Source organism: Hippopotamus amphibius, chromosome 16 (genome assembly GCF_030028045.1).
Source record: "Hippopotamus amphibius kiboko isolate mHipAmp2 chromosome 16, mHipAmp2.hap2, whole genome shotgun sequence".
NCBI classification, from domain to species: domain Eukaryota; kingdom Metazoa; phylum Chordata; class Mammalia; order Artiodactyla; family Hippopotamidae; genus Hippopotamus; species Hippopotamus amphibius.
The window spans coordinates 19,179,637-19,201,612 of record NC_080201.1 but is presented as its reverse complement, the minus strand read 5'-3'; the positions used below and the strand labels follow the sequence as shown (position 1 = coordinate 19,201,612).

The 21,976-nt window shown below is 44.9% G+C and overlaps 1 protein-coding gene across 1 annotated transcript in view; it reads left to right on the top strand.

Moving 5' to 3' along the window:
* Positions 1-1,904: 1,904 nt before the first annotated feature.
* PHAF1 (phagosome assembly factor 1) overlaps positions 1,905-21,976 on the top strand; it is a 27,365-nt gene continuing 7,293 nt past the window's right edge. Inside the window, exons 1-8 of the mRNA XM_057710798.1 lie at positions 1,905-2,111; positions 7,800-7,882; positions 12,180-12,263; positions 15,950-15,993; positions 18,165-18,244; positions 18,534-18,628; positions 19,495-19,592; positions 19,671-19,783. Of these exons, the coding sequence (XP_057566781.1) occupies positions 2,048-2,111; positions 7,800-7,882; positions 12,180-12,263; positions 15,950-15,993; positions 18,165-18,244; positions 18,534-18,628; positions 19,495-19,592; positions 19,671-19,783 (661 nt within the window). The 5' untranslated portion in view covers positions 1,905-2,047. The remainder of the gene's footprint in view (positions 2,112-7,799; positions 7,883-12,179; positions 12,264-15,949; positions 15,994-18,164; positions 18,245-18,533; positions 18,629-19,494; positions 19,593-19,670; positions 19,784-21,976) is intronic.

Genomic DNA, 21,976 nt, shown 5'->3' with positions numbered 1-21,976 from the left:
CCTAAACACATCTTTAATGCTTGCCATGCATTGTAAGAGGTAAATGTCCCCCTGACCCTTGCCCCTTTCCCCATATTTGGTATTATTGATAATTTTTTATCTTTCAAGAAATGTTCTCCCTTTTTCAGTATGGCCAATCTTCCTTCCTTCCTTCCGCCACACCATGTGGCATACGGGATCTTATTTCCCTGACCAGGGATTGAACCCGTGCTCCCTGCAATGGAAGCACAGAGGTGTCTTAACCACTGGACTGCCAGGGAAGTCCCAAGGGCAATGTTTCTTTTATTTCTGTTTTTACAGAAAAAATGGGTCATACTATACAATTTTGCACCTGGCTTTTTTCTCTTGGAGCTCCTTCCACATCAGCATTTGGGTTATACTTCATTTTTTAAAACGGATCCTATTATACATATATATATATATCAGAGTTCAGTTAGGCACTTTCCTACTTATGGACAGCTCAATGATTCATTTCTGTTATTTTGGCATAGGATGCTGCAAATGGACATCCTTCTCCATGTTTTGTTTTGTTTGTTTGTTTGTTTGTTTAGGCTGCGTTGGGTCTTAGTTGCTGCGCCCGGGATCTTCCTTGTGGCATGGGGGCTCTTAGTTGGGGCATGCACTTGGGATCTACTTCCCCCACCAGGATCCACCGCACCCCTGCATTGGGAGCGCATAGTCTTACCCACTGGACCACCAGGTAAGTCCCTCCATGTTTGTTTTAATGCTAGTAAGCAGTGACCAAGTTTTGACAGAGCCTCCCATGTTACACTCCTACCAAGCCAGTTTAAGAGTTTAGTATGTCACTCCCCTGCTAAAAATCTTCCTCCAGGGGCAATGTAATGGAAAGAATTTGAGTTCTACCGCCTAGGACCACGAAACCTTTGGCCAGTCTGGACCTCATTTTTTTTTTTCCCATCTCAGGGCGGTTGTGAGAATCTGGAGACTTTGAGTCCATGAAGGGTCAGCTCCAAAAGAAGCCTGGTTGTCTTTCAGTTTTAGAGTGCCCCAGGGCACGGGCCAAAAGCTCAGGCTGAACAGGCTAGAGGACCCCCTAGTCCTGACTTGCAAATGAGGAAACTGAGGCACAAAAAGCACCAGGGGTTTGGTCAAAAACACACAGCGTTGGCGGCAAGGCCGGCTCTGGCTGCTGCCCCGGGGACTGCGCATAGCTGAAGGTAGTCCGCCAGGAGGCCAGGCTTAGCTCCTCACCTCTGCTCTAGTCCTCTCTCTCAACTCCCCCCGCCTGCCCCACACACGTACTGGAGCCCACCCCTCGCTTGCTTTGAGTTCCACCCGAGCCCCAGGGGCCGCAGCAAGAAGGAATCATTCCTGGATAACTAAAGGCAGCTGCGGCCGGCCTCAGTCTCGGCCCCAACCGAGAGTGGCAGGGCGCTGGCGCGTCTTGGGCTTTGAGACTCCGCGTCCTCCCTCCCGGCTGGGCCTCCGGAGGTGCGCCCTCGGAACTCGCCTTTTGCGCTCGGTGACTGTGAGTGGGACGTACACGTAGACGGCAGACAGGTGCTGTATAGCCATGCCACATGTATGTGTTGAGTGGTTCACACACCCTCGTGTGAAACGTGTGCGGTGTGGTGTGCAGATGTGGGGGTTCACAGAGTAGCGTACTACTTGTTCCAAGAGCGCCCACACTTCCGGGTGGCACTCTCGGGCCTCTCTCTGCCTCGGCCAGGACTGTCGCAGCAGCATATCGCGAGTTTGCGCGTGAGTGACTCCGCCTTAGCTCCGCCCCGCGGTTGAAATCCCGCCTTCGCCCCGCCTCCGCCACGCTTTACGGCCCCGCACGCCACTTTTGCCGCAGACGCTCTTGCGGCCGCCGCTGCCCCAGGCTGCTGCCGGTGAAGTGAGGTGAGGTGAGGTCAGGTGAGGTGTGGTGTTGGGTTGGGAGTGCTGCCGACCTGGTGGAGGTGGAGAGCAGGGCTGTCGCGGGCCGGTGGGGGCCGTGGGTCACCTGCTGCTTCGTTTCTTCAGCTCCGATCCTGTGTGCGCTGCCTCAGGGAGGCCGCCCCCGGCCCGGCTAGCCGAACCAATGCTGGATCTGGAGGTGGTGCCCGAGCGCTCTCTGGGAAACGAGCAATGGGAATTCGCGCTGGGTGAGTGTGGGGTCCTCCCTCACGACCCTACTCGCTGATCCTTGCTTCCCTTCCCACCTCTGGCCTCTGTCCCTTCCTCTCCTGCGCCGGCGGCTCTTCGGCTCTTTGGGGCTCCAGCCACTAGATAACCCGCTCCGACAGCCGCGACCCGGCGGCGTGTCGCTCTGCTGGGCCCTGACGCCCTTGCATCAGGCCTCTGCGGGGCCCCTCCCGGGTCAGTGCTACAGTAATAATAACAATAACAATGGCTGACACGCCCCAAACGTTTACTCTGGGCCTGGCCCTGTTCTCCGGTGCATCCGTATCTCAAGGAATGCCTCCGGGGGCCTGAGGGTCGCTGTTATTGTTATTTCTGTGCCCATTTTACAGACCAGATAGCTAAGAAGTGAGTGACACCCTTAAACACCACCACAGGAGTCTGTCTTCCTTTGCTTTTCTGGGCTGTGGGAAGCCTCTCCGGAAGGAGAAACCTAGGCACCATTTCCACCGTCAGACTTTGGGGGTCTGGTCAAGGGAGTTGAGGAGAGTTTGTGTGTGTTAAAGGAACTTCTGACTAGCTTCCTTCTCGTTTTTCATGTGGTCGATGTGTGGTAATCCTAAACCCAGACCTTACCCAAGAGAGTTAAAGGTTGAATGAAATAGGGAAAGTAACATTTAGTTTGTAGAAAATGTACCTTGACCATTTGGTGGGTTTTGGCCCATTTTTTCCCTTTCCTCAATGTCACTACCTTTATGTGCCACAAGTGTTTGCATTCCATAACCCCAGAGTGTGTTTACTTTATGTTCCAGCACTAGGAAGCGGAGGTGGGGAGCAGGTGTTTGTGCTGTTTGTTTGTGCAGGCCTGAACTTTTGTCACACTAATTTGGGCTACTGGACTGAGTCAGCTGCTCCATTGGGCTATAGCTTATCCTTGAATCTGGAAGACTCGTGTCTGTGAAGATAGGGTAGGTGAGAAACTGCAGAACAGATTTACTGGTAGGACTCTACTTGTGCTCAGTGTCTCTGTGAACTGAACAACAAGCCTTCTCTGGGTTGTAGGAGCCAGTTTTATGGAGAATTTTCAGTCACCTCTTATAACTTAACTTTAGCTGGTATGAAACACTCCAGCTTCTTGTGAAGCACCAAGAGATTGAGAGGCTAATCATATCTTTGCCTCCAGGCCCATTTGTTGTGCTGATGCTGTTTGGCTTCTAGTTAGGAAAGAATCTCCCCTAACTACATCTTAGGCTCATACCAAGACTTCACAGGGCGAAGTGAAAACTATAGCTATTGTTTCAAACTGTACTTGGTGGTGTGACTAGGTTGCAGATCTCTGTAGTGCAGTCTCAGGGTCAAAAGCAGTGATTAGGATATCATTTGAGATTTCCAAATAATTGGATGGGAGAGTAAGGCTTCTGTCAACTGTTGTTTTGATACCTTAACCTACTCCTAACTTTGCCAGTTTCTAGGAATCAAGGATTTGGGTAGTTCTTTTAGGCTGTCTAAATAGCAACCAGTGAAAAGAGCATTTCTGTACATTGGGCCCAGAATTGAACTTTGAGGGAAAGCTTATACAGGGAATGAGCTTTGATGATCATCAGCCTTGATGATTCCTTTGTGCGTCCTAAAACTCCACATTTTGGGGAATTCCCTGGCGGTCCAGTGGTTAGGACTTGGCACTTTCACTGCCAGGGGCCCGGATTCAATCCCTGTTCAGGGAACTAAGATCCCACAAGCCACACAAAGTGGCCCCCCCCCAAAAAAAATCCACAGTTTTGAATTGTGTCCGCCTGAGAGATGGTGATCATTTAACTTCCCCAAGCTTTTTATAAAAAAGTAATTTTTCCCCCTTTCTCAATTTTCTTCCCAGCTCTCAACACATTTAAACTGTAATTGAGGCTGATAGGTAGGGATAGCTCTAGGAAGTGGATCTGTGCTTTAGAATTACATTCTTGGGCTAGACTAAAGTCACCACAGCCTTGTAAGGTAACCTCCATTTGCCAGATGAGGAACAGGCTCAGAAAGGTAGAAAAGAGAAAAAGAAGCCTAACACAGATTTCCTGCTTCTCACTGTTCTGCCCTTCTGAAGATGGGCTCAGCTTTGTCTCCAGGGTCCTTTCTGGAATCTGTGCAAATGCAGATGTATCTAGCCCTTGCCATTATCCGCCTGGCATCACAGTGAGGAGCTGCATCCAGCTTTTTGGCTGCCTTCCTGGCCTTTGTGTACTCTTGGGAGATTAGGGAAATGCCAACAACAGAGAGACAGGAAAGCCTAGGCAGAGAGGAATCTCTGAGAGTGCTACCCATGGCTTGACCAGTGGTGGAGTAAAGGCAGTGCAGACTTGAAAAGTTTTCTTTGAGGCTTGCAGAATGTATTGGTAGGGAGACCTATCTCTAAATTTGTTTTTAAATTAATCTTGAAAAATATAGATAACTAATAAGGACCTACTGTATAGCACAGGGAACTCTTCTCAATATTCTATAATGACCTATATGGGAAAATAATTTTTAAAAGAGTGGATATATGTATATGTATAACTGATTCACTTTGCTGTACAGCAAAAACTAACACAACATTTTATATCAACTATACTCCAATAAAAATTTTTTTTTAATTAATCTTGAAATTGCCCAAGGAGGGCAGATTTAAAGGGTCACTCTAGAATAGCCTTCTCTGAGATTACCTTGTACCAGAGAGATTGGGGACTTACTCTATTGAAGTCTCGTTCTGTGGACTCTTCTTATGCTTATAATCATTGAAAATTGAGTAAGAAGTGGTCATATGCCCTGAAGAGCTTAGTCTAGTGGGAGGGAAGGAGTACAGAAATAGTTCATTTTATTATAATGAGGTAGAGGTTGTATAGGGTGCTATGGAAGGGGAGAATGGACTTGACTTGGCCTGGGAGTTCAGAGAAGGCTTCCTATTAATCCATAGGAGCCAGTACCATTCCTGGAGCCGGTGAGCACCATGAAGGCCCTATCAGAAGTCTACCGCCAGGTTTTTCAACTATACTTCCATAGACATAAATCGTCCAGTCAGGTTTAAAAAAAAAAAAAAGTGGGAAAGATAGAGGCTGTGGGGCAGGGGTGGGGGGGTTGGAGTTACAAGCAATTTGGTATTGTAATTAGAGCATGATGTACTAATGGAAGAAGATCAGCTCCCCAGATTCCCTATTTGTAGTTAGCTGTGTGGGACACTATCAAGAGTTTCTTCAGTGGGAAAAAGGATGTCTGTTAGTATAATGTGTTGTGGGCGTGGGTTTAGGAAGAAAGTTTGGAGACTAGATTTGGAGAGATGTGTAAGGAAGAGGAATCTAGAGGTTTCTGCCTTGAGTGACTGTGTTGGAGATATTGAGATCCCGAATACAGAGGAGAGGCCAGATTGAAGAGAAGATTAAAAAGTCACTTTTAATCTGTCAACTTTTTATTTGCCTTTTGATATATATAGAAAACAGATTGAGATGTGAGTCAGAAACTAGGTGGTTGGGTGAATGAAGGATGGGCAGAAGGAAATATTGCCCATCATAGAGACCCAGGAGAGTTGGAGGAACAGCAGGAGAGAGTGGTATTGATGGAGACAGGATGAGAGTTCTCAGAAGAGGAGGGTGGTTACAAGGACCTACAGGATCTATGTGTTGTACCTAATTGCCTCAGAGCTCAACAGATACATAGGACCACTTGCTATGGTGTGGTGGGCATGGTGATTGACTGCTGAGGATATAGCCGTAAGACATCGTCTCTATCCCCAAGTAGGCATATAGGGGAGACTCTTACAGATAAGTAAATGGGATGGGAGGCTTCATTAGATAAGACAGTCAGGGAAGTGAAGTGTGAACCAAGACCTGAAGAGTGAGAAGAACCAGCTATGGGAAGAGCATTTCAGCAGAGTTTGTGGGAGAAAAAAGAAAGCGCCTAAGGTGGGAAAGGACTTGATGTGTGCTTGGAACAAAGGGAGACTTGGTGAGCAGTGGAAAGAGTAGAGGAGGTGGACAACATCCAAAATATTCAGGGCTGTTAGGTGATGGCCTCTTGTTTGGGTTTTATCCTCCTGTAATGGGAAACCATTGGCAGGTTATAAGCAAGCAAATGAGTAAGGAGTAGGGTGTTTAGAGTTTAGAAGACTGACCATATATGCCACACCCTTTGAGGGGTTAGGAAACTCTTAGAGCTAGAATGCCGCTCTGGTTTCTTTGCCATATACATGGTTGGTTCACTTTAGAGGCCTTTTGTAGCCTTTCTTTACCAGCAGCTGTGTGACAACTGGTCATTGGTGGCTGCTTTGTCTCCTCCAGGTGGGTTACTCCCTGGATGACTCAGGACCGAAAGCTTCCAAGGGCAGGAATTTGATGTGGTTAGGTGCGAAAGAACTCTCCCTCAAGAAACTGGTTTGTGCCATGTGGCTTTCTCTTTCTCAGCACCTGAGATTATTTGTCTTGCCCACATGGATGTTTGCCCATTCCCTTTGGGAGAGACAGCATGGATGCTCCTCCATTTCAGGAATGGCAAAGCTGAGTGGTGTATCAACTTGTTCATATTCTTAAACATTTTAAGTCTCTACTATGTGCCAGGCTCTATGCTACAGAAGGCTGCGAAGTAAGGTCTGGTTCCCTCCAACTTTCTTCAAACTGTAGAATGGACCATTGAATGAAGGCAGGATCAGATCACTGTTTAAATGGAGATGGGCCACACATTTTTTAACCTTCTAATTCTTTGGGTGTGAGCTCTTTTCTGCACATCTCTCCTTGAATCAGAGGTAAACTGACCTTGAATGTGAGGCACTGTGCTGCCCCAAGGTCATATGGTGGCCCCTCTTCCTTTCTCTTACTACCTAGCCCATAACCCTCAGTCCCACTAAATAAATGTTACGGCTGCTATGTGGGTGCCCAGGGCTGGGGATGCAGAGAGTGGTAAATAACACCAACACGGTCCTTGCACTCATGAAGCTTTGTTTTTGGATTCTCTTTGTGAGTTTCTTCTTGTTTGAGATATAATGCACTCTGTGAAAACATACTTTTTGCTGTTCCCCACGAGTCCCTGGAATCTTTGAGATGTTGTTGGGATCTGGATTTCTTAAACTGGGGGCATATGTGAATTTGTTTATAATGGGCCATGAGTTAAAAAATCAAGTGTTAAGATTTAGAGAATATTTGCGGGTTGATAAGTGTGAATCCAGTGAAATTCTTCATAAAACAAGTTGATTCTGGTAGATGTGTGATTTTTTACTTTTAAAATGAGCCCTTACAAATCATGTGCTCCTGCAGACTCAGTGAGGAGACAGATATCAGAAAGGAAGAGGGGAAGGACCTGCCCTAGGTTATATGTAATCATGGCAGAATGAGAATCAGAACCTTGGTCTCCAGAGTCATGCAGTCAGTGCATTTCTTACTCTATTCTTTGGTTCCTGCTGACTTTGCTTTCTCTAAGCCTTTTGCCTGCTTGGGATCAACATAGAAGTCCCCATTTCCAGGAAGCCTTTTATATTTACTCCCTCCCCTTATACAATCCAGTTATTCCCTTAGTGCTTGCTGATAACTATTCTCTAGCTCTTACTGCTTATTGAACTTTTATTTACTCAATATGACCATAGACCTTAGTGGCTCCACACTCCCACCCCAGGCTTTACTGCAGGGACTAACGTCTAGTACAGTGATAGATGTCAGTAAATGGATAGCCCAAGTAACCACACAAGCCTCCTTGCTTTGTTTCAGGAATGCCTCTGGCTCAGGCAGTAGCCATACTTCAGAAGCACTGTCGCATCATTAAAAATGTCCAGGTTCTCTACAGTGAACAGGTGAGTGGTAGCTGATTTGTTTACTGAAATAGCATCCCTAATCAGTGAGTCACCTATGGAGGTTGATGCTCTGGGAGATACTGACTAGCTGAAATTCCTAGGTGAGTGTATCTCAATGGGAGAGTCTTCAACATTAGTCAGTTACCAAGTACATTTTCTTTGATTGTGAAACTTTTGTAGTTTTGATAATCTAGTGCTGCCAAATTTAGACGGGCAGTAATAACCGAACTTGGTTTTTTATTATGTTTGACTTACCTACTGGCCCTTAAAAGGGGATTTTGCAGTGGGAGGTCACCTCAGGGATTGTCTGGTCTTCTAGGGTTCTTGCCTTCCACTTTCATGTTGAAAATAGTCTTTTCTGCTTTGTTGATTGCTTTGGTTTGTGTTCCGGATTGTTGCAGTGCAGATTCTAGCTCCAGAGCATCCCAGACTTGAAAAGAAGCAGGTATAGCTCACCCCTTTAGTGAGAATGTTCTGATATATGGAAATTGCAAAACATTGGCTCCAAATTAATGAACATATTTTACTTTTTTTTTTTGTCTGATTTACGGTGGTCTCTATGAAGTGTTGTGCCAAGAATTAACCCCTATAGTATAATATTATATGCACCTACAAAGATCTTTTCAGTTTCTAGAAAGAGTGTACCATATTTTAGGTTAGCACTGAAGCAGAACTTTCTAAACATTAGGATTTTTTTTTAATTAGGTTTTATAAGTAAAGTTAGAAACATTTTTATAGACCTTTAGAAATAAGATTCTTCTTATCTCTCTAAAAAGGCGATCTCCCTTCTATTGAACTCTCTGGAATCCATGGTTCTTCTAGGACACAGACCGTGTGCTGCCGTATGGAACAACATTTGTGGTGCCCTGTATGTCACAAACCTCAGGGAATAGTTTTGATCTTACACAGGCTACAATATGTTCTCAGTGGCTTTTCTTTTCTTTCTTTTTTTTTTATATAAATTTATTTATTTATTGGCTTCATTGGGTCTTTGATGCTGCACACAGGCTTTCTCTAGTTGCGGCGAGTGGGAACTACTCTTCATTGCACAGCCTTCTCATTGCGGTGGCTTCTCTTGTTGCGGAGCACAGGCTTTAGGCGAGTGGGCTTCAGTAATTGCAGCACAGAGGCTCAGTAGTTGTGGCACACGGGCTTAGTTGCTCCGTGGCATGTGGGATCTTCCTGGAGCAGGGATCAAACCCGTGTCCCCTGCATTGGCAGGCAGATTCTTAACCACTGCACCATCTAGGAAGTCCCCTCAGTGCCTTTTCTGAGACCCTTTAAGTTCCAATTTGATGATTTTAGTTCCAATTGTTTCTATTAGTTTCTGATCCTACAGCAAATGACAGCTTATTTTTGACATGGAGAATGCTGTGGATTAGCAGTGGGTGAGATTTCTAAGAGGCTTCACAGTTTGGCTTAGTGTCAGAGTTGAGCCTGTTACTTATACCCAGACATTACATTTTATAGTACTGTACCCCTCTGCCAGCGTAGTGAGGCCCATGTGAGGGGTCCTTCTGAGACAGGGAATGCTTAATCTCCAAGCAAGTGCTTGGTATTCTTGTGCCTACCACAGAACACAAGACTTGTGGGAGGGGGCAGAGGTTCGTGGAGCCACAGTGCCAAGTGAAGGATGGTAACTTTTCCTCTTTTTTGCACTCAGATCATCCCTAACCTTATCTGACTTTCAGTGTTAGACCATGAGGGAATTACTCATGTCAAGTAGCAGCCATCAAAACAGGGATAATGGGCTTGCTTCTTGAGCTCATAGCCACCTATACATCTAATTAAATCAGATTTAGGCACCCAAGATTAGAACATTTGAAAGTAGGCTTTAAAATTTCTAAACCAGTTTTTCTTAACCAATAAAATGAAGTTTATTTCTTATATCACTACCTTGTTGTCTGTCATTCCAGTCTTTGGGTACAAATAGTAGGTTTTTTGTTGTTGTTTTAATATTTGTTTATTTTACTTTATTTTATTTTTGGCTGCGTCAGGTCTTAGTTGTGGCATGTAGGATCCTCCGCTGTGGCTCACAGGCTTCTCTCTAGTTGTGGCATGTGGGCTGCAGAGTGTGTGGGCTCTGTAGTTGCGTTGCCCCACGGCATGTGGGATCTTAGTTCCCCAACCAAGGGTGGAACCCGCATCTCTTGCATTGGAAGGTAGATTCTTAACCACTGGACTACCAGGGAAGTCCTTACAAATAGCAGTTTTAACATTAATTAAGCCAGTTTCCCCCAATGTCTTCTAAGCAGCTGGAATCATAGGTTTTTAAATCCAGACCTTGGTTCAGATCCATGCTTTCCCCATTTCTTGGTTGTACGACTGTAGCAAGTTAATAACCAGACCAGTTCTCCTTCTGTAATGTGGATATGGTTTCCTTATAATAGAATAATCCTGTGGTGAGGATCAAGAGGAAATGGTTTCTCAGAGCTCTGATACTGTGCTTCTTAAACGTGGGTTCTGTCCTCTTCTGCCCTCCTTCCTTTCCTTTCCCATTTGTCTCTTTGCTTCCCATCATGTGCAGAAAATCATTTGGCCCCATTAAATATTTCAGAAATATCTTGTCTCCAACAGATCACACCTTGGAAATTCAATGGCATATCAAGTAGGTCCCATATTTCTTAGAGGGAAGAGGTGTTAACAACCAGCAGAGACAGGTTTCCTGAACTGGAAGGACCTGCTTAAACCCCACGTGTGTGTTTTGGTTCTGGAGATACAAAGTACTAATAAAACATGGATCGTGAGGATGAATTGCTTGCTTTTGAAAATTCTTCAATTGTAACAATGCCAGGGAAAAAATGATCAGATCTTGATAGTGTGTAAGAAAATTCAGACACTCCATACAAGGATCTTGAAAGATGCTAAAGTGTTGCTTCATCCTGCTTAGCACCATGGAATAGCCCTCTCAGAAATAGAACTGTGTGTCCTGGGTTGAGAATAAGTGACCTAAGGTCAGGGTTCATTATTCCATTATCTTGCTTGAGACCTTATGGTTTTAGACACTCACACAGACTTACTGGAAAATTACAACATTCTTTCTTCTAGTGTCTGCCAGGCATAATGGTGCCACCTGGGCCTGCTATCTTGTGAAGATCGATGGGGTGGAGGGGAGCAGACAATCTGAGCTGATCTCAGAAAGCTCTTTGGAGAGAATTTTTCCAGTGAGGCCCGTGCCAGCAGTGGCACCTGGCCTTCCAGCCCATCTCTCTATCTCTGACAGGCACACATTCATTCACTGGGCCTACCATGAGAAGCTCTGTAAAAAAAACTTCTCTAAAAACTTTTGACAGCTGTGTGCCAGTTTCAAGGGGCAGGGTCTTGGATGGTGGTGTTTTTCTTCTACTGCTGGGCAGCCTAACTCAGGGCTATGGAGAGTCTTCAGACTTCGAATTGATTGCATTGGAGCAGAAGCAGGCAGGGTGAGGCAGACTCTAGGAAAGAGTACTGTATGCTGAGTGCGGTGCTTGGTGCTTTCTGATCTACTATCTCTGTCCTCATAACAACCCTGGAGGGGAAGGGATGACGGTATTCCCATGAAGAAACTAGAGCTCAGAGAAGTCTAGAGAGTCACTTAAGCTCACCAGTACTCAAGGCCTGCTCTGTCTACTGCTCTGCTGCTGCTCTCCTCCCCCCAGGACTCAGAAGGGGCAAATGTAGAAATATGACTCCTTAGATCTTAGACTTGGGCTTTTCAGAAAGAAGCCTGTGTGATATAGGATGGTGGTGGGAGGGAGGGAAAAGTAAGTGTCATTTCATACATAATCAGATCACAAGGTGCTTCTTTGTCCTGGAATATGGCATAAAACAGTTAAAGAATAAAATGTGTTTTCCCATAAGTGGTGCAGACAGCCTGGGAGTGAACAGACATAGGTTCAGCTGATGTGCATTGACCATTACTTGCTGAGTTTGGATTCTGGCGAGGCCTTTTGCAAGGCTTGTATTCCTCATCGACTACCCTGTAGGTATGACAGCAGTAAACCCATGCTACAAATGTGGACCCTGGACCCTTGAAAGAAAATGGCCTATATACTCACATAATTTTGGCCCTTTCCCCCAGGTAGTAACTCAAAGCCTGGAAGAGAGGCTGTTTTCAACCAATATTATGAAGCAGCAGCTGCAGGCTGGAAGTACAGGATACTGCATTCACAAGCCAGTTTCTGGCTTCCAAACCTGTCAGCTGTCTACACTTAGATATTCCCCGTGCATTGCATTTATGTTGTAAGGTTTCAATAGGTGCTGGTGAATATACTAGTTATTCAGAGTGTGTATTTATTTATTATTTTGTTTTTCGTAGTCTCCTCTAAGCCATGACCTCATCCTTAACCTGACTCAGGACGGGATCAAACTACTGTTTGATGCTTTCAATCAGAGACTTAAGGTAACTATAAATGACAACTAAATTTTATGTCAGGCTGATTAATGTGTGCAAATGTGGGATGTTTCTGAAACTCATAAGTGGGAGTAGACTTTTGTGGCTCAGAGACAACCACAATATAGGGGACTGAAGCTGTGCCTGTTCCCCTAAAGAGAGAGAAGCTGGGGGTGGATTGGGATGGTTGGAAAGAAGCTGGGAAGGACTCCAGTCCCAGGCTCCAGAGGTGAAGGGGAAAGAGTGTTGAAGATTTGGAGAACATGCTTTGGGGAGGGGGCTTTTATGTTGAATAGAAAGATGAGAGGAGCTAAGTGTCTGCCATACATTATCTTGAGTCTTTAAAAGGGTACTTAAAATGGGGCCTGACTGCTGAATAGGACCAAAAGACTTTAGACAGGTTTTTTGTATCTTGTTGTATCTTTTGCTTCATTCTTGGGTCAGACAATAAGACTTGGAAGATGAAAAATGGAACTGTCCTTCCTAAAATGCTGAGGATTGGACCTTAACACCACCAGCACTGAGTTGATTCTTGAACCCCTTTAAGGAAATGTAAGCAAACAACTTGCTGGTATGTAAGGTTGTCTTAATTGGCATTCAAGAGCAGTTTACTAACTCCTATTTCAGTCCAGGATGTTTTTAATATACTATTTACAAATGCCTGGACATGACAGGTTAGTCATGTGACATCAGACTCATACCTCAGAGTCATGAGGTTGAATGTGGCTCGAGGCTGTGGCTTGCCAGAGCCATCACCCTGGCTAGGTTATAGACTTGCCTTTTCATAAGGCTCGATTACTTCCTAGTTCTCATCATCCCATCACAAGTGAGCTGCCGAGGTAAGAAGACAGAATATGGAAAAATAATCTGTACATGGAATAAGAATTCCTCACTTATAATGATTTTTCAAAAAGGAGAGTTTGATGTGAACATTCTTATCCCCACAGCACCTTTGCCTTCCTTATAGGCTCAGTCATCCTGTCTTTACCGACCAGAAGTTCCACACTGGCAAAGAGTAGAAGATGGTCTTCAGTGTGGCTTCATCACAAACTGGGGGAAGTTAATCTAGAAACACCTTTACAAAGAGTCATTTGTCTTTAACTTGGTAAATCCACTTTAGGAAACATAACCCAAAAAGATTAGGGGGAGGGTAATATTGCCAGATATTTATAGCAGGGCTTTTCATAGTCGTGAAAAGCCGGAAGTAACCTAAATGGACACCAGTGGGGGATGGATAGGCAGCCTATCATAGAATTACAGCGTGGCGAGGACAATATTATATATTTAGTGAGCACTTAGTACATGTTAGGCACATGGCTGAGTGCTTCCCACGCATTTCCTAATTTAATCTTAACAAGCCTGTGAGTGGTACTGCTTACCAATGGGCTAACAAGAGGGACAGAGGATAAGTGATCTACCTGGCACCAAGCTTTTAACCCTATATTACCAAAGTGTGGTAACTGGCCACTGGGAATAGAAATGGCTTAGGTTCTGTTGATGAGTACGGGAAATAGATGTGACAGAAGCTCAAGAAAATAGTATGAGCATACTATGCAGAAATGTGAGGAATGGGAACTACCCTTGAATAGGAAAAGAGATAGAATAGAACCTTCTCTCTGCCTTGTGTGGGGTCCCTATGAAGACAGAGGGGCTGGGGCCCTGCCTGAGCCTCTGGAAACTGAGGAAGCAATCCCTCAGTTGCCTTTGGTTGGTACCAAGTCTGACCTGACTCATCTGCCTGCCCCTGCATCCAAGGGCTTCAGAAGCTGCCTCTCTCCAAGGCTGTCTCCTGCGATTTCCCCATCCGCTCACTCCTTGCCTATGAGAGAGCCCTGTGGAATGAGGCTTCACAAGTCACAGTCTTTACAGCCAAGTTTTTTCCTTTCTTATCTTGGCTGCTGCTGTCTTCTCCTCTGGGGAAATCAAGGTCTTTTCCAGCCCAGAGGGTGGAAAACCACACACTTCAGATTTCCCCAGCTACTTGTCCCTATGGCCCAGCAAGCTCCATGGGTCAAAATCAGCTTGTTGATTCTGGCAAGAGACCCAGAGTCCTGACCAACTTAGAGTCCTTCATGTCACAGGTGCCATGCCATAAGTGTTGGTGTGGGCGGTTGGCAGGTGAGTGATAGTATCACAGGAAGAATATCCTGGAGGCCCACAGGATGAGTGGTAGGCAACCCTTGGGAGCTCACTGGCCAGTCATAGTGGTAGCAATCAGGCAGAGTGCTTGCCCCTGCTATACAGGTTGAGGGTTGAGGCCTTTGCCAGCATGGGACCCTGGCCTAGGTAAAATGGCGTACCAGTTTGGCGTAATATACTGCCATGCCCAGGCTTTCTGAAGACAGTGTCATGGATCACAGCTATTCCCCTGCCCTTGCACGACCTCTCTTGGCACCTCTTTTCCTGTTTTTGAGCTTCATATTGGCCTTAGCTAGCTTCATACCAGGCAGACTCCCTGACGTGTTGTATACCTTCTCTGTGCAAACTAATGAGCTAGACCTCAAAGGGCTTAACTCAGTGGGACCAGTGAACAGCATATACTAATAGTGTAGGAAAAGGTAGATGAAGTGCTGTAACAGCCCAATAGAGGGAGTGATTCTTAGCAGCAGCTAGGATCAGAATAGTTGCACCTTATAGTTAAGAGGTGCCCAATTTGTGTTTCAGTTATGATTCTCAAACAAAGTTAGGGACAGGTCTGACCAAGAATGAACTGCCTGTTATGTCTCTGTTCCTGTGACAATACCAGATGCTCCTGTACCCAGTGTCCCACAGCCCTTCCCAGGATGAAGCCCTGATTGTCAGGGCAAACAGACATTGAACCACCTCTGCTTGCGCTTCTACAGTGGGGGCCAAACCTCCCAGTGTAGGATAGCAGATGGTGCTCCAGGCCTCAGCCAGCTATGCTGCCAACTGCCTAGCCCTTGATGCCATTGACATGAAAGACTTCAGAATGCTCATTACTTGGCATCACTAGTGGCTGAGTGTTCAATACCTTTTCCTTTGTCTCCTTTCTGAGTTGTTGGCATTTCATCTGAGGCTGAACCCTTTGAAACTAACCCTAACCCTAACCCACAAGGGTCTTGAGGTTCTCCAGGCTTGACCAGATGCTCTTTGTTAGGGATATAGCTGGATACTGTCACACTTGACCTAAGGTAATGTAATATGATTTGTTTTCTAGTAGGATAGACCTCCCCCATCCATCTTTTTGTTTTTTTTTTTTTTTTTCAAACCACAGTATTTTGAAGCCATTTTTGAAAGTGACTTGATTTGGGTTTTTATAATGCAGAGAAGTATACAATAAAAGGAAGGGGGTTCAGTATTCCCCTTACAGGTTACAGCCTATGCAAACTGCATGAATTTGTTCCTATGGAGGGTTTCACTGTCCTGTAGCGTGGTACGCGCAATCTTCTGTATGACCAGGCAGTAGATGCTCTGTAAAAACCTGACCCAGAACATCCATGGACATCTGCTAAACCATCCACTAGAAAGAGGGGGAAGGTGAGTTTATGCCATGTGGGTGGTATGGGGATTTCTTCCAGATTTAAAAACAAAAACAAAAGGTAATGTGCAGTGCTTCAGGAGAATCTCAACTATTGATAATTTTTTTTCTTCACTACTCTATAAATGTCTTTCTAATTAATTTTTTTCAACTACAGAGCACTAACAGCTCTTAAACATTTGCTTTTTGTTTTTAGGTGATTGAAGTATATGACTTGACTAAAGTAAAGTTAAAATATTGGTAAGTTTTCTCCTGGTATGTGTTATAGGCTTGGTGCACATGGGCTTTATCTATTACGCATATGAAGTTGGTAAAGGATTCCCATCTGCAGCAGTTCTGGGATTACAGCCTGGTGCCATGGTTTCCTCAGGCAGCCTCCAGGTCTACTCAGTTTCCTGGGGAAGAGAAGGAAACCTCATTAAGAACACACTGTGTGTGCAACACTTCACATATGTGTCAATTTATTTAATCCCACAACAAAGCAGGACCTCATCTCAGAGGTCTGTGACTATCCCCTGGGTCATAGCTGCCCTTACCTGCACAGCCTCTTTTGGCACCTCTTTATGTTTTCATGACCAGCAGAGGTGGGACAAACCAGGTATATCTGACTCCAAAACCTATGCTAAAGAGAATGCCAAAAGGATCACTATTTGTGGGGCCAAAATCTGCTTTTTAGAATGAAAATGGGAATAGCCTTTATGATGCACAAATATTTGGCCCCCATTATGGTAAGGTGCTGTGCTGGCGTCTAGAATATTCCATTCAGTAAGCTTCCTTAACAGACTTATCTTTTTGAGGGTGTGAAAGGGATCACTTCCTGGGTTGACTCAAGCAGTGTTTGCCGATAGAGAACTGGATAAAGTACATGCATAATAGCACTGACCCCTGCAGATTCTGGTTGTCTTTTTAGTCTTGTTGGGGCCTTCTGTACCTCCAGGTCTGGCTTCTCTTTACCCTCCTAAGAGCCAGTGGTGGGTAAGAGTGAGGGGTCTAGAGTCAGGCTTCCCTGGGTTTGAGATACGACTTCTTCATTTTATTACTCTGTGAAATTGGGCAAGTCACTTAACCTCTTTGAGCTTGTTTTCTCACAAGAGAAATGAAACCAGTAATCAGGCTGCTGAGTTAGGAAGATGACATGAGATGATGCTGGTAAAGCATATAGCACAGTGGCTGGTTAAAAACAGAGGTTTCAGATGCAAGCTGTTATACGTAGACTGGATAAACAACAAGTTCCTACTGTGTAGCACTGGGAACTGTTTTCAGTGTCCTGTAATAAACCATAATGGAAAGAATATGAAAAAGATTATCTATATAATTGAATCACTTTGCTGTATAGCAGAAATAAACACAACATTGTAAATCAACTATACTTTAATAAAATAAATTTGTTTAAAAAGAAGAGGTGTTCCATAAGTGATATTAATTTTTTAAAAAGTATTCTTAACCCTCAAGCACTTTCCTTAAAGTGATAAATGCTTTATCTTCGTGCTCATCATCTGAAATCATAAGCCCCTCTTTGCTCCCAAGCCCACCCCCCTCCGAGGTGTTTTTCCTTTGCTTGGGATCCATTCCTCCCCATCCACATACCTATCCTCCCAGTCCCTGAGTGCTGCTTCTGCTTGTTAGGAAAACAAGCTGGCTACAGATTCATCCCCCTTTAAGAAAGTTCCTTTTCAAGCCAGACTACTAGTAGGCATCCTGGGAAAACACGTTAACAGTGTCCATTCCTATGACTACTCTTTATTCCAAGTCCAAATGCCATGGGGCTGAGGCCGAATTTATTTCCTTCTGAACTAGGCCTGGTGGCCACAAATGTCTTGGAAGTTCCTAAAGGAATAATTCTCTGTATCAGCCTCAGGAGAATTGACTATTTCTGGCCTCATTAATTGTCTCTTATTTAAAAGTTCTATAGTAAAACTTTTATTTTGATATAATTGTAGATTCACCCACGTGTGTTTTAAGAGTAACTCTTCCCATGGGCTTCCCTGGTGGCACAGTGATTTAGAATCCACCTGCCAATGCAGGGGACACAAATTCGATCCCTGGTCCGGGAAGATGCCACATGCTGCGGAGCAACATTGCCCGTGCGCCACAACTACTGAGCCTGTGCTCTGGAGCCGGTGAGCCACAACTACTGAAGCCTGCAAGCCACAACTACTGAAGCCTGCACACCTAGAGCCTGTGCTCCACAACAAGAGAAGCCACCGCACTGAGAAACCTGTGCACTGCAAAGACTAGCCCCCGCTTGCCACAACTAGAGAAAGCCCGTGCAGCAGCAGACTCAACACAGCCCAAAAAATAAATAATAAATTTATTAAAAAAAAAGAAGAGTAACTCTTCCAGGCACTCTCTCTAATGATCTGTGAGTCATCTTGCAAAGTCTGGTATTAAAAAGTATCTTTGTTTTTCAGTGGTGTGCATTTCAATTCTCAAGCCATAGCTCCTACCATTGAGCAGATTGACCAGTCTTTTGGTGCAACCCATCCTGGAGGTAAGCCAAACCCATCTGATTCCTCTGGTCATCTGTAGCAGCCCATAGTAATAAACCTGGCAAGTGGTGCCATCCCAGCCCCAACCCCAAAGCTGTGTTCCTATGGGATTTGGGGGCTGGTACTTGGGTGTGAAGGAAAGCTCCTCCCCCTTGTTTTCAGCCTATTAGGTCACTTCAGAAATGAGACACAAGGAAGGTGTTGCCAGTCATTACTCCCCGCCAGGTTGGTTTGTGTTTGCAACTTCTGATGCCATTCAACCATGTCATTTTCTTCTCCCCACTCCCACAGTGTACAACTCTGCTGAGCAGCTCTTCCACCTCAACTTCAGAGGACTGTCTTTCTCTTTTCAGCTAGATTCATGGACTGAGGCTCCCAAGTTCGAGGTTAGCCTTTCTCTTTCCCTGATATTTATTGACCGGTGCCCAGGTGATACGGGTCAGCAGACAGTACCATTGGAGGAGGCTGGATAGGTACCCTTTCTTTGGTTTCCTTATCTCTGAGGTCTTTGGAGGCCAATGGTGGGGTACGGTGGGGGAAGTTGACAGAACAAAGCCCAGGCTGGCATTCCCAGGAAGAGGGCACTTCCAACTGAAGAGTGAGGTCAAGTTCACTTTTCAGAGGTAAATGCATGTGCTTTAAAACTCCAAATCACCAGTTTTTCTCAATGGCCTAGAATTTGAGAGAATTCATCCTTCGGCAACAGCATCCTTAGTGCTATGAAATGATAGCTTTTTGTAAGTTTTACATTTTATTAAAGGAGGCATTTCTAAATTTTTTTCCCTGATGAAGAAATGAAAATTTAAGTAAAATTAAAGATGAACTTGCTTGGTTGGGTGAATTTATTGACCTAGAGACAGGTTGGATTATGTGCTTTGATCTTGCCAGTTTTTTTGGTTTAGTTGGTTGGTTTTTGGTTTTTGTTTTGTTTTTTTCATATCAAGAGTTTTAATAATCTTGATAAATAAAGCAAGCAAACTTCAAAGTTTCTCAGAAACCACAGTCCCATCGTTCTATGCTGCAGGTAACAATACCCATTTTTATATATGAGGAAATAGATACAGAAAATTTGTACAAAGTCAGGCAGTACCAGTAGCAGAGTTGTATCTGAAGCTGAGATGTTCCTATTCTAAATTCCTTACTTTCATGACCTGGCCAGTTCTTGAAGACCACGAGTGTCGGGAAAATGCCAGAGCCTGAGTTGCATGGCCCGCAGTGTGCTTTTAGTAAAACATTTATCCTGTGTTTGCAGCCCAATTTCGCCCATGGTCTGGCTTCTCTCCAGATACCCCACGGAGCAACTGTGAAACGAATGTACATCTACAGTGGAAACAGCCTGCAGGATACCAAGTACGTGTCAGGAAACGCAAGCTTCATGCTAAGCCTGGAGGTAGGCAAAGCCTCTGCTCACTCTGTGCCTTCCCCCAGGGCTCCCATGATGCCCCTGAGCTGTTTCCTGGGCAATGTGTATGCTGAGAGTGTAGATGTTCTTCGAGATGGAACTGGACCCTCAGGTTTACGACTTCGCCTACTCGCCGCAGGTCAGTTACTGGCTTTGGGGTGGTGGATTCTCCGTTATATCCTTGTTGAGATAGTCTAAAATCCCCTGTCCTTAGGGATAGTTGATAGAAGACAAATGGTGCTGATGTTTATGGTTAAAAGTTTTCATTTAAATTTGTGAAGGGACAAGACATAGTCTTATTTTGAGCAGATCTTAATAAATGGCAGTAAAACTGCTTCCCTCGGCACGTATGTCAGCCTCTGTACTTACGTAGCTTTGCAGTGGTTCCCAGGTCCTGGAGATATATCTTATGGGCTAAGTGTTGTATGTTCTCTCGTTTTCCACCCTTTGTGCTCATTTCTCAGAGGAGACTGGCAGGTTGAATTGTGGTTTGGCCATACCCTGCTCAGTTTTGCTGACTGTGAACAAAAAGAGGTGCTGCCTTCAGTAGCTGGTCTCTCCAGGTTTCATGCCTCATCCTGTGATTTTCTCGTGTGGACAGTCTCAACTCCTTTGGACCTTGGCTTATGCTTAGCGATACTGAGCTCCTCCAGTGTGGAGTTTGCCTCCACAAAGACAGCCTGGGGCCTGTGAGCTCCAGGAAGGGGCTGTGCCTTCATGGGTGCTTAGTCCAGCCAGTGGGTGTTTGTAAGCTGGGGTCTCGCATCAGTTTCTGGGGCATCAGTTCTCAACCGTTAAGAATCTGGTGTATAAATTGTGAACTCACTCCCCTGAACCGTTAGACTGTTCACAGCCTCTAGGTTAGAAATTTCCTAAAGTGTGGTTTTCTAGCCATGGCAGAACACCAGCTACTTAAAGAAGTGTTGCACTTGAGCTGTAGTTCTTGAGAGAATTGAGATATGGCAACAAGGTCAAGCAATTTAGGTCTGTCCGTCTTGTCAGGAGGATTGCTGCTTGAAACGGCAGAGTCGTCAAGGACGGTGTGATTATCCCAGGTGACAGCAAGAGGAGCCTATTGAGAGTAGGGGGTCTCAGCCAATTCTGACCTCCACCCTGTACAGGAAACCCCTAGCAGTCACATCTTACCGCTTACAGGGTCAGTTGGGAAAACACTTTAAGTCAAGGCCTCACTGAGTTATTCAACCCAATACTCATTGAGAGTCTCCTTTAGCAAGCAGAAGGGTACTTTGTCTTGGCCAGTCCATTTCTCACATCTTTGTCCTATGGTGCGTGGCTACAGTGATGCTTTTAACATGGAAAGTCCATTCAGCTGTCTGGATCCCCACAATAATTTAAAGGACAACTCACTCCAGGGAATCAGAAACTAAAATGGTCTCCTAAAAAAACTAGGGATAATTTTACGTGAGGAGGCTTCTGGTAGAGTGAGACAAGAGAGGAGACTCGTCTGTGAAGGTTGCCTCCCCAGTAGCCCCACCTTCACATTCACAAGTATCTGGTACTTGGAGACTTTGGGCACATAGTCCAGCTTTCAGTGAGTTCCATAGGTCATCCAGGCTTGCCTAAGTGCAGGATTTATAGCTAGAGGTTAAGGTGGACTATGCTTTTCCCCAGGACCTAGTTAATTTACACACAGCTGGGGGCAGGGGGGAGGGGTGGGGATTCGAAACAGCTTTTATTTTGCCATTCAGTTTATATGTGCTGTGACTTAAGACTTTTGGGTTAGTTGGAGAACTCAGTACCTCTTTGTTTCAGATTTTGGATCCCTGAAGTCCTCTGTGTATAACAAATGGATTGTTATACAAAAAAGAGCTTTGTCAGTGTAAAGTCCTGTGCAGAGTGAGGTGATGGCGGTGGTTATCATGGTACCAGGAATTGCAGTCCTTGGATTCTTGGCTTCCTTTTATAATTTTGGGCAAAACACTTTGTTTTCCCATCCTCAGAATGGGGGAAATTTTACTTTTGGTGTGTCTGTTGCTATTCTACAACCACTTCTGTGTATGTGTGTGTTTAACTAGAACCATTTCTGAAACGTATTAGACAAAGATTCTTCCTACAGAAGAAACTGTTGGCATATCAGGTTTTTTCATTCTCCCACTTTCCTGGTTTCTCTCTTTTGAGTGTTGGTGGGTCGGGTGTTTGTAGGATTAGGGAGTAAGTTATGGGTACTTCGTTCTTAGCTCTCTTATAGAGTGAACTTCAGGTCCAGTCTCAGGTTGGGGGGTTACCACTGAGAAGTACTGCTTAATGTAAATCCTTGTATCTTGTAGGGACCTGGAAAGTGGCAAGAGTTAATAGCACCCATTTATATATT